The sequence below is a fragment of the Equus przewalskii genome, chromosome 9 (assembly GCF_037783145.1).
Source record: "Equus przewalskii isolate Varuska chromosome 9, EquPr2, whole genome shotgun sequence".
NCBI classification, from domain to species: domain Eukaryota; kingdom Metazoa; phylum Chordata; class Mammalia; order Perissodactyla; family Equidae; genus Equus; species Equus przewalskii.
This window is the reverse complement of record NC_091839.1, coordinates 60,502,593-60,514,484: the sequence shown is the minus strand read 5'-3', so window position 1 is coordinate 60,514,484 and position 11,892 is coordinate 60,502,593. Positions and strand designations below refer to the sequence as shown.

Genomic DNA, 11,892 nt, shown 5'->3' with positions numbered 1-11,892 from the left:
TTTTATTGGTGACTTAGTCTGCCTTGTCCGTGAGACTGATCATCCCAATTAGACAGTCCTTGAATGGAGAAATCAAGTCCAGCTTCCCTCTTTCAACCCCTAGCACGGGCCTGTACTTATGGCAGCCGGCCAAACTGCTTATTGACTGAAACCCATGGAGCACCCCTCGTTCCTCTGGCTCAGAAAAGAAATGGAAGCAGAGGAGAGAGAGAACTCATTGGTATCTTCCCAAAGTTCTTACAGGCTTTCTGTCCCTCTAGGTTTGCCTTTGTGAAAAAGGAAAATTTCATGTAAACGTCTTCCTTTCCAGGGACCAGCTCTATAACCAGCCACCTAACAGAGCTGGAGCTCCTGAGGAGTCCTTGGAGTGTCCTGCAGAGTTGAGACCACAGGGTCCCCAGGCTCCATCCCCAGCGGCTGTGCCTAGACCCCCTAGTAACCCTCCCGCCAGAGGAACTCTGAAAACAAGCAATTTGCCAGAAGAATTGCGTAAGTTGTTTGCAATCTTGTTTTTTCATTCTTGTCAGGTTTTCTACTTCGAGAGTATTTGATGACTATTCATCCACAATCTTGGATATTTCTCACAGACACAGTGAAATAAAATTTACTTTTTTGTTTTTTGCTTAAAAAGTAACCAGCATTTTGTATGAGTGCTTTTAGTGATTCTGACACTACCAGCAATGCTACTCACAAAGTGCTTACTATTAGGTTTTCTGAAACATATACTCCAACAACAAATAACCCCAACACTTTTCCCTCTTCTAAATGATGCTCTTGACTGGACTTGTCCCTGAGGAAATTGATTGGATGTCCATGTGGTATTGGCCAGGGACCTAGCGTCTCACCATAAATTAGCAACAGCCATCAAGAACGAGGTCATTTCCTGTAGGAATGAGCAATCTTGTTTGGAAAAAGCCGCTCACATTCTCCATACTGTTTTACGACCCAATGCAAACTAAGGCTTTTATTTAAAGAAACATTCGACTAAGTGTCAGGTGATGATTCTTTTTCCACATTTTGCAGCCAGAACCAGAAATATTGAAATCTCACCAAACTGTTCTCATATTAAGGTCAGTCAGGACAGTAAGTTCCAGAAATCTTAAGAAAACAGTCACTGCTTGTGAAATTGTGATATTCTGTTGTGCTTGCTAGAGAAGCTCAGGTAATTCTTGTAAGTGCTTTCCAAATCTGGGCGCCTCTTTGAACCAAACTTAAAAATTAAGCCCTTTGCATTTGTTAATTCCTCTTGAAGGATGTGTGCTGTTTAGTCATTTAGGACTCTGAAAATTTTCTATGACAATGATCCATTGTTATTTTTCATTCAAAAGAGTTCTTCTTTAATCTTCTTCAAATCTTATACAATTTAATTTTGAGCATTTCTGGAGAATAGGTGCTGCCCTGTGTAGGATACAGCCCTGATATCAGTCTCTGGATCATATTTATCTTACCATAATCTATAAAGGAAGTCCTAAAATTCTTACGTAGGAATTGGCTGAATATTAAGTGTTGAGAAGAAAATAAATGGAATGCCATCAATTTGCCAAGCTCCGTAAGTGAGTCAATATGACCACCATACACAGTTCCACTTAAGAGGTATGTTTCAAAAAAAAGAGCCTAAGCATAGATGAATACATATTGACTCAAATTTTCGCTCCAACCCCCCTTTCTTCTCTACCTTCTGCCCTGGGGGCTTCCTGGGATTTTAGCCAATCCATTCGAGACTAAAAACTAACACAGAGATTATTCATCTATCACTTTAACATGCTAGCCAGGTAATTTCCCCAAGACTTTAGCCTGAGAAAACACTGGTTTTCATCCTGCCTGGGTTAAGCTTGTGCGTGTGCTACCATCTGTTGCTCCAGCTGACCTAGGGAGGAGCGAGGGAGTCAGTGACCCTGGACCCCCCAGAGGTGGTGTCTCTCCTTCAAGCTGCTGAAGTTCTCACTAACATTTCTGAGCTGCACTTTAATCTGCTCCAATTTCCTGGCCTTTCCCTCGCCAGTAAGTGGATGGGGGGATGGAGGGGATAGGGACCCACTTCCTCCCTCTCCCCTCACTTGCTCTTGTCAAGCAAGAGTTCAGGGCAGCAGAGAGCATCATGAGATCAAAAGAGGACACGGCTGGGTGGCCCCTCAGCAAGGCTGAGCTTCTTGGCTTGCTGTGAGTATTCCTTGGGCACGGTGCCAAGCGTCTCTAAGAAACCAGGTGGTGGCCTGATCTTAAAGACCCGCAGGTTCTGGGTGATGGATTTTTTCTTAATGCATCATGTGGTTTTTCAGAAGACCTCCTCGGCTCGTCTCGCCTGCCAGTGCTCTCCCCTGTGCCTCCTCTTTCTGTGTACCCTGAGCAGTCTGCCCTCCCTTGCACAGACCCCACTGCCCCTTTGGGCCTGTGAATCTATGTCCTAAACCATCCTGAGGTTTCCCTTTATTATTCTAGAAGGACAAAAGACATTGCATGCAATTTACAAGTGTGTTCGGAGTAAAATAATTTTACTCGTTTCTAATAAATAAAAAAATCTCTCTTAGGGAAAGTCTTCATCACTTACTCTATGGACACAGCCGTGGAGGTGGTGAAATTTGTGAAATTTTTGTTGGCAAATGGCTTCCAAACTGCTGTAAGTATTTTACCCCAAGAGAACTGAACAATTAAAGAGAGTACAATGAAAAGTAAAACAAAAGGAGAAATAGGATAAATAGCTGTTGATGTTTTAAATTATATTATTTGATTTATGTGGTTATGAACTAAATGCTTATGGGTTTAGGCAGTTATTTTCTAGAGTTTAAGCTGTCTAAAGTCTCCAGCATTGTTTCCCAGCATGCTTTTTGAGTGAGCTTGAGCACCCCGGGGTAGCCGGACGGTGTTATGCCGACCACATGCGCAGGCGGAAGGAAGCGCCAGGCTCGCGCTGCACCTTGTACCTTTGCCCCTTTCCACCAGTCGTGCTGCTTTGGTTGTGCTTCTGGTGATGCAGATGGCTGCAGGCTTCCCCGCATCACCTGCTTATTTTGCACGGTCCTTTCGGTCCGCACTGGCCTGTGGGGTTGGAAGGAGAAGCCTGCAGCCTGGGTGCCCCCCATGCACAGCTGCCGTTCCACACCTTAATGCAGGCCGGGGCTGCGAGGCCGGGTTCTCGGCTGCTCTGGTCGGGTTCTAGGGGAGGCAGACAACCCAGCCCTGCGGTTCACTGGGATCCTGGCCCAAGAACTCTCAGGAAGCGCACACTTCTCAAGTCCCCCTGCAGTGCCTTGACACAGCACAGCTCAAAGCCACGTAAGTTTTTCTTTGGGATAAAGAAAATACCACAGGGGGCTGCTCGGAGAGCTGGCTTTCCTTAACATTGAGACCACTTCTTTTCCTTCCCAGATCCCACCTCTGGGTATTTAGTGACAGCAAATTCTAGAGAGTGGTGAATAATTAAGGGAAATGTCTACAAATAGGAATGTTGAAGGATAAAGAGGGAAACACTTAGTGACTAAAGGTCCATTTTAAAGATTATTTAGCATTATTTAACAGGAGTTTTTATTTGAATTTTTCCCTTATTCTGTAATTTTTTTTTTTTTTAAAAATGGGAGTGTCTGGAAGTTTTAAAAAAAGAATACAATTTATACACTCCAACTTCATGACTATATCATGACCAACATTTCAATTTCTCATTTCTGGAATAAGAAAGCACTGTGGTAACCATGACATAAAATAAAATTACAGGACATAAGGCCAACATTTAGAAAAGATCTTACTGTTGGTCATTTCTAAATAAGTATACTGAGGGGCCGGCCTGGTGGCACAGCAGTTAAGTTTGCACGTTCTGCTTCTTGGCAGCCTGGGGTTCGCCGGTTCGGATCCCGGGTATGGATATGGCACTGCTTGGCAAAAGCCATGCTGTGGTAGGCGTCCCACATATAAAGTAGAGAAAGATGGGCATGGATGTTAGCTCAGGGCCAGTCTTCCTCAGCAAAAAGAGGAGGATTGGCAGTAGTTAGCTCAGGGCTAATCTTCCTCGAAAAAAAAAAAAGTATACTGACTGCTACTGGAGAGGAAGACAGGTTTTTGTGACCTTAACAATCAGCAGCTGCTTAGACAGAATCTAAATCTGTCCTTGACCCCTCATCACTATGAAGCCTCGTGGTAGAATCTCGGAGCACCGTCCTGGACAGCTAAGTTACTATACTGATACAGCAAGATCCCCTTAGTGGAGAAAAAAACTGAATGGGTACTTTAAGGAGAGTTTAACGAAGGGACTATTTCAAAGCTCTAGGTAAGTTTTAGGGAATCCACCGAGAATAGTGCAATAGCCTGGGACTAACAAAAGCAGGTTGTTGCTAGCACCCCGAGGTCTAAAGGGGCCAGCGAACGGTGGTTACTGCAGCCCGAAGAGGAGGCTGTATTCGTTGGCTAGAGCTGCCATAAAGTTCCACAGGCTGGGGGGCTCAAACAACAGAAATTTATTTCCTCATAGTTCTGGAGCCTACAAGTCCAAGATCAAGGTTTCAGCCGGGTTGGTTTCAGTCTGAGGCCTCTTCCTTGGCTTGTAGATACCCATCTTCTCCCTCTGCCTGGACTTTCCTCTGTGTCTCCGAATCTCCTCTTATAAGGACCCCAATCATATTTGATAAGGGCCCTGTATGACCTCATTTTACCTTAATTATCTCTTTAAAGGCCCTATCTCCAAATACAGTCACATTCTGAGGCACTGGGGGTTAAGACTTCAACATACGAACTTGGGAGGGACATAATTCAGCCCGTAACAGCAGCTATGTGGAGAAGTTGGCTTGCCAGGAGCTATGGATTTTAGTAGAAGTCTGGAGAGACAAATGGAAGATAACCAGCACATTGTGCCTCCCAGAATGTCCACCTAACAGAGAATAATTTAGGTGCTGGGATAATAATAATAATGATCATTTATCGAGTACTTACTTCATGCCTGGCATTAGGATATGCCTTTTCCATGTTAACTCATTTTAATCCTCACAACCACAATAGGAAGTAGGCTTGTTAGCCATATATTACAAATGAAGATAATAAGACTTTGAGAGTTTCAGTAACATTTCCAAAGTCATGCAAGTGGGAAGTGCAGAAGCCAATAGTGGAACTGAGAGTAGAGCCACATCATCTGTCTCTTCTCAACCCTCACACTATACTGCTTCCATCTTATACAACAGAAATGGAGCACTGATGCAGTCACAGAGAGATACAAAAGCTTCCTCAAGGTTACCCCAGGAAGTCATTGGCCATCACACATTTTAAAGCAGGAATCAACAACCCAAAGGAAATCCACTCCATTTTTGATGTCCCATCAGTAAAGAAACATATTGTAAACTTGTATTATGTACTGTTCGTATCTGACAGTTCGGTGGACACGAGGCACCATCTTGTTCCATAGGAAGCTTAGAACCAGGCTGAAGAGAGAAGGCGGACATAAAGGAGACAGTTAGCAAATGAAAGAATGTTATGATAATGTGTTAAGCGTCCAGTACCACTAGTGGTCACAAGGGGGTAGGGTTAGGTGAGGTGAAGAGGACGTCAGTGTGTGGGGAGGAGTCACAGAACAGGGGGTTTGCGCTGTGCTTTCAGGTGCAGGGGTGCCAGTGTGGGGAGTAAAGTAGACAGGGCGTGTGGGGAAAAGAGGCAAAGTGCATTGCAGATGGTGTGGAAAGCTTCCTGAGTGTGGGACTTGGCAGAGTGACATTTAGGACAATTGGTCTGGGAGTAGTGTGGCTGAACCAAACAGCCCCTCCTCAAGGACACTCTCCCTGTCACCTATCTCAGTACATAATCCCTCTTCCAATCAAGAGCACCTTGGACACACACACTCTACTCTCTGGCTGCAGGACAAGCCTGAGCCCAAGAAAGGCCTTCTTATTTGGTCTTCTGTAAAATAGAAAACAACTGGTTTTTCTCCCCTTCAAAGACTTGATATTTAATATCAGTCTTTTCCAGGCCTACGAGTTCTCCTCCTTGACTTTCATCATGAACCTTTCCCCCACCATCTCCGTAATTGTTTTTGTGACTGTTCCTTGGATTCGCTCCAAGTTTCATGCAATCTTTTTTTAAAGGTATGGATCGAAACTGGACATAATACCATAATAATGACCTGGCTCGTGCAAGTAATGCACTACAATTGTATCTCAGTATTTGCACGTCACGCATCCATTAAAATGTTCCAGAATCACGTGTGCCTCTCAAATTACAGATATATACATAGTGTGGTATATAGTATGTATATTGCCGGCTTACATCCAACTTGGTGGTCTACTATGTCTCTCCGATTTTTAAAACATAATTACTGTGTAGCCAAAAATACATTTTAATGTGTACCACTATATCCTAATTATGGATATTTAATACTTCAATGCCGACTAACGTTGAAACTGGGAACATTTTAAGAAAATTGTATTTTGTTCTTTAGATTTACATGCGCCTCCCTGCAAAAAGCATTGGTCCCTTTTTCAGTTTTAGATGTATATGTTTTCTTGTGTTTTTTTTCTTGCTCAGCGTCTGGAGAAAGCTTCTCATTAAGAGCCACCTCCCACATCTTTTTCTTGTAGATTGACATATTTGAGGATAGAATCCGAGGCATTGATATCATTAAGTGGATGGAACGCTACCTTAGGGATGTAAGTACATTCCAAAATTCTGAGCTTGTTTTCTGGTGAGAAAGACAATTAGCTTGCGAAGTTATTTCAGGAAAGAAGCAGAGGCATGGCCACCAAGCCCAAAGCTGAGAAAGTCGCAACAAAGCCTCCCTTGTTGGCAGCTGTGCTGAGGCCTGGAGAGGAAGGATGGGGTCGCCCTCCTGGACATGCCCGGGCAGGAAATAACAGTCAAACCAGACACAGGTGGTTGATAACAATCAGAGCAAACAATTTTTTGACCAGAATAGGAAAGGAGGAAATGAAGGCGGGGAGTGGGGATGGACCGGCGAATTCAATTTAATCTGAGGCCACCCCAAGTGTTTGGTAGGATAGGGCTGCAGAGGTTTCCAGGCAGCCTCGCAGGCCACGCGGCACACCACCCCCAGGCGCCCCCCTTGCAGCTCTGTGATTTGTTTTCCACTGACAGAATCTATACTGGCCACTGTGACACTTTGTGCTTTAACAAGATAGAAACTGATTGCTGCCAGCGTGGCCGTGTCGGCCGCTTCGGCCGCTTCTTTCGGAGGGAGCGGCGGGGGGACAGTCTCAGCAGGCTGGGGTTTTGCGGCTTGTCCTTTTGTCTGCAGCCTGATGTTTCCTTTGTGCTGAAGGGTCTGTTGCGCCTGACTGTGCTAACACGCACAGTGGCAAGCAGGGCAGTCAGGAGTGCAGTAACTGACAGCTTAGATCCGGCGGCCGGAGGGAGGGAGAGAGGGAAGGGGTTTTTCATCGCGGGTGTTGCAGAGCCTTTTTACCAGGATGCAGAATCACTTAGTGATTCCGGCTCTCATTAGACGTTTATTAGTGATGGTTGTGGAAAATGGTGGGTAAAACCGCATCCATTTAGGAGAGCCCCTGTCGGAGCCATTTGCTCTGCGTGTTTGAAGGGGGCCGGGGAGGGACTCAGAGGGGAGAAGGAGAGACAGGAGTCTGCCTGAGTGGGGGCCTTTCACTTTCCACAGAGAAGGAGCCCAGCCCTCCATCCTCGAGTATGTCAGAGAATGCTTACAATCCTGCTGGCCAGCTCCCAGTCTGCCTTCACCAAATGGACCACACTTTACACTTCCATAAACACGCTTTCTCCCTCTCATTAACAGAAGACAGTGATGATAATCGTAGCAATCAGCCCCAAATACAAACAGGATGTGGAAGGCGCTGAGTCGCAGCTGGACGAGGATGAGCATGGCTTACATACTAAATACATTCATCGAATGGTGAGTGCTGAGGGAACCCCAGCACCTTGCCGCCCCTTGGAGATGAGCTCTGCCTTCTTCACTAGAGACCCGCTGAGGGTGGCATGAAGATGGGCGAAGAACCTCAGGCAGGAGAGGGGGATGTTGGTTCCGGCTCCATCTACCTTTGGGACATTGGGCAAGTCACCGGAGCTCTGGGACTCTATTCCTATCAGTAACAAGGGGAGATTAATCCATCATCTCTAAGTTCCAAGATTCTGGAAGGCAGCGCTCCGCTGGCTTGGTTGTTTACCAACAAATATGAAGTCCTAGGAGGGGCTGGAGACAAGGCTGTGAGGAGAGCAGGCCCCTGCCTCTGTGTCATATTCTGTCCCCTGCCTTTTCAGAGGGGCAGAGAAGCACAGTGAAACGGACACGTGCTCTTGTGTCAGAAAGACTTGGTTCACATCCAGCTTCCCCACGTATATGTTGTGTGACCATGGGCCGACTGCTTAAACCTCTTTGTGCCTCACGTCCCTATTCATAAAACATTTAAATACACTAATACTTACAGTGTTGTTGTGAAGATTAAATGAAATAATAGGTGTGAAGTATATGGCACACATCTGATGCTCAGACAAGGGAAGGGGTTGTTCTTAGCTCGTGATAGATGAGCAAGAGTCCACTGCCTCAGCCAAACTATGGGGCCTGGTCACATTAAAACCAGGGGAGAAATTTATAGGGAGGCAGACTTACTCAGCATCTGATAGAGCATTCTGACTGAAAATATCACCCAGCCCTGGAACTGGCTGTTTTATGGGCTAGCAGTCTTCCTACTTTCCATGATTGTAGAGACGCTGTGGAGCGTGTTCCTGCTTCACCTGGATGCCCGACTAGATTTGTGATTTTCAAACTCTCCTGTGGAGACCCTAATGGATGCCCATGTGTGCTGGGGGTGGGGGTGGTCTGCCTTTTAGGCTTGTTTGTTTACCAAGGATTCTGAGATTTACAAAGGCTTGAAAATCACTGGACTAGGACTTGTGAGCTCCATTTCAGCTGTAACATTCCACAAGCAGAGAAGGCACCTGGAATGGGCATAAAGGAGCTAGAAGCACAAGTGGCCCAGATGGAATAAGGGAGCAGCACAAGGCAGGAGGCAGTCAGGCAGTCGAGGGACATGAGCTTTACCTCAGGGGAAGCTGACTTAAAGCCAGGTCTGTCTTGTGGATCAGGAGCACAGGACAAAAGTGGGGGGGTGGGTTGGGGAGTGCTCCCCATCTGGGTCTTTAGGGTCTCTGTCTCCTCTTCTGCCAAGTATTGACCACTTATTTGAGCTCAGAACCAACCCAAAGTAAAAGCCGAGGTAAGATGGTGAGGTCAAAGAGTAAAGCTGAGAGGTCAAGAGATAGTGTCTCTCCCATTCCATTCTCATAGCCATGGGCTTGGCCCAGAAAAGGTACCATTTCTGCCCTAAAAGGTCATGGCTGGCTCTGGGTGCTGCCATCCCTTGGCTGTCAGCTGCATGTCGCATGGACCCAAAGCACTCGATGTCCTGCCTGCATCTCTAGGAACCTGCCAGTCCCGGGAGCTGACAGCTGGTGTGTGGGAAGGGCTCCAGGTCCCTGCCAGTTCCTGAGGAAACCTGTCAAGCTCTGCTGGTGTGTGGCAATGCCAGGCAATAATACGCAGCTCAGCCTCAGAGCTTGTCTGACTGCTCAGCCATGAGCCAGATTGTCTCCAAACTCGGTTTCCTAGGGCGATGATGTCTTAGACCCTTCTTCATCACTGAAGTGGGTGAAGAGGCCAGACACAGAAGTGCCTTACTGCCCACCTGGCTGACTTCCTGGTCCCCTCCAGGAAGCAGAAAGCTCCAGGACAGAGTGAGTGAAGAGTTACTCACTCTCATGAGTAACTGCATCATAGAGCTAATGACTTCTTAGAGGGCCAACATCTGGAAATAGGAGAGAAAATAAAAAATGCACTGCTGCTGGCTGGCCTCTCAACGCATTGGGTAGCTTAGTGGACAAGCAAAATTTTACAGTATACAGTGTTCTGGAAGTCAGAAATGAAATCCAGTTCTCTACTTTTAACTTATGAGCTCTCTGCCCTTCCTTTCATGTATTTGTATGGGTGTGACTGGTGCTTTTTGTTGCACAGTACCTGGGGCATTTTAAAATATGCTTTTGGTGTTGTCGTCTGATTTTTTTTTTTTCTTGCTGAGGAAGATTTGCCCTGAGTGAACATCTGTGCCAATCTTCCTCTATTTTGCATGTGGGTTGCCGCCCATAGCATGGCCACGGACGAGTGGTATAGGTCCGCACCTGGGAACCAAACCTGGGCTGCCAAAGTGGAGCATGCCAAACTTAACCACTAGGCCACTGGGCCAGCCCTGTCTTCTGGTTCTTAAAGGGAGGTGGTTCTGAGAAAACACCTTGTGGAGGATTTGTGTGTACTGTGATTATGTGTGTGTGTGTATTTGTAAATGTCTAAGAGTGTGTGTTTAGGAGGGGGTTTCTATGGTGATTTCAATAACCACTCGTCACCACTGTCACTTTCTTCTCCATTCTGTTTTTATTCCCATGCACGAGGAAGACTTCTTGGCTATAAAAATCAATCGGAAGGTGAAACAGTTGGGCGCACATAATTCCTCATCTCCTTGTCATCAGAGGCCTGAAAGCTTTGTGCTGGTCACAGGATTTGGAAGACTCTAAATCCCCTCATATTTAAAATTCTGGTTTTGATACAGTTCTTGGCAGCTAAATCTTTTTGGGCCAGCGCAGTGTCTGAGCAAGCTGGGACTGGTGTGGGGAACCTAAAGCTTGGTGGACAGAGCTCTTCACAATCGGACCCCCAGCCCCGCTCCCCGTCCCTCCCAAGCCTGTCCTGTGCTCTGGCTGCAGTGCATTACTAGCTGGTCCAAAGCCCACTCACATACTTTCTCACCTCTGGACATTTGCTCATGCTGTCTCCTCTCCTGAGAATGTCCTTCCCCCACCCCCATTTTGCCCTGCCTGACCAAATTCTTTTCGTTCAGTATCCAAACGACACCTCCCTTGTAACTCCTTCAAACCACTGGGGTAGAATAGATGGACCTCATTTTGGGACTGCCTCAGCAGTTTGTTCCTACTGTTCGTACTGCACGGTGGCTGGTCATTTACTTTTCTGCCTCCTCACTAAACTGCTGGCCTAGTGAGGATAAGGATTGTATCCGTGGTGTTCTGGTAAACTGGTTCTAAAAAAAAAATTCCTGATTTGTAGCATTTGCGCATTTCCATGGTATACATATTCTCACCATGGCCAATTTCAAGCTACTAATATGAAGTCACTGAACACAGAACTGGGAAGAAATGCACACAACTGGCTTTTGTGGGCTGATGTGAGCCAACTTAGCACATGTTGGAAGGTATCCTAATCCTTGAATCCTCTAGCACAGAGTGTGACTTTTAATAGGTCTTCAATACCTGGTTGATGAATGAGTGAATGGCATAGGAGTGTAAGGGGGAAAGCTTAAAACTACAAGTGTGTGGCACTCAAATAAGGAAATCAGAATAAAAATACCGTGTGGGCGTGCATGATGGTGGGTACCATTAACTCTTGATCCTCATTCCCGAAATTAAACCTTCAAATTTGTTCTGTTCCAGATGCAGATTGAGTTCATAAATCAAGGAAGCATGAATTTCAGATTCATCCCTGTGCTCTTCCCAAATGCTAAGAAGGTAAACAAACAGAAAAGCTTATAACTCAAGCTTTTGGTTTGCTTACCATCTGGGATTCTAAGTGGAAAGGCTTGTCAACTCTTTATCAACCCTTCAAGAAGATAACTGTTACCAGAAAGATCAACGAGTTGTACCACTCAGTTGAGCAGCACCATCAGGAAGGTTTCACAGCGATATCTGAGAGACCATCGTGGTCCTAATTGTTCAAATAGCCATTACACACAAAGAAGTAGTTTGTGTTTTAACTCAGAGAAAAAGAGACTGTTCATCTGATACTTCTTATCTCTTGTACATAAAAGTCAAGATGTGTAGGGTTTTTACTGGCTGTTCCACGGAAGTATTTTGTTGCACAGTTCAGCTCTCAAAGCT

At 45.8% G+C, this 11,892-nt stretch overlaps 1 protein-coding gene across 18 annotated transcripts in view; it reads left to right on the top strand.

Annotated features, from left to right (window-relative positions):
- Nucleotides 1-11,892, top strand: part of TRAF3IP2 (TRAF3 interacting protein 2) — a 40,395-nt gene that overhangs the window by 25,890 nt on the left and 2,613 nt on the right. For 9 of the 18 annotated variants that reach the window (XM_008514800.2, XM_070559304.1, XM_070559291.1 and 6 more), the window contains 5 exons: nt 311-489; nt 2,529-2,617; nt 6,549-6,617; nt 7,733-7,849; nt 11,449-11,523. In XM_008514800.2, coding sequence (XP_008513022.1) covers nt 311-489; nt 2,529-2,617; nt 6,549-6,617; nt 7,733-7,849; nt 11,449-11,523 — 529 coding nt within the window. The remainder of the gene's footprint in view (nt 1-310; nt 490-2,528; nt 2,618-6,548; nt 6,618-7,732; nt 7,850-11,448; nt 11,524-11,892) is intronic. The other 9 variants (XM_008514804.2, XM_070559298.1, XM_070559302.1 and 6 more) reach the window with 3 other exon arrangements.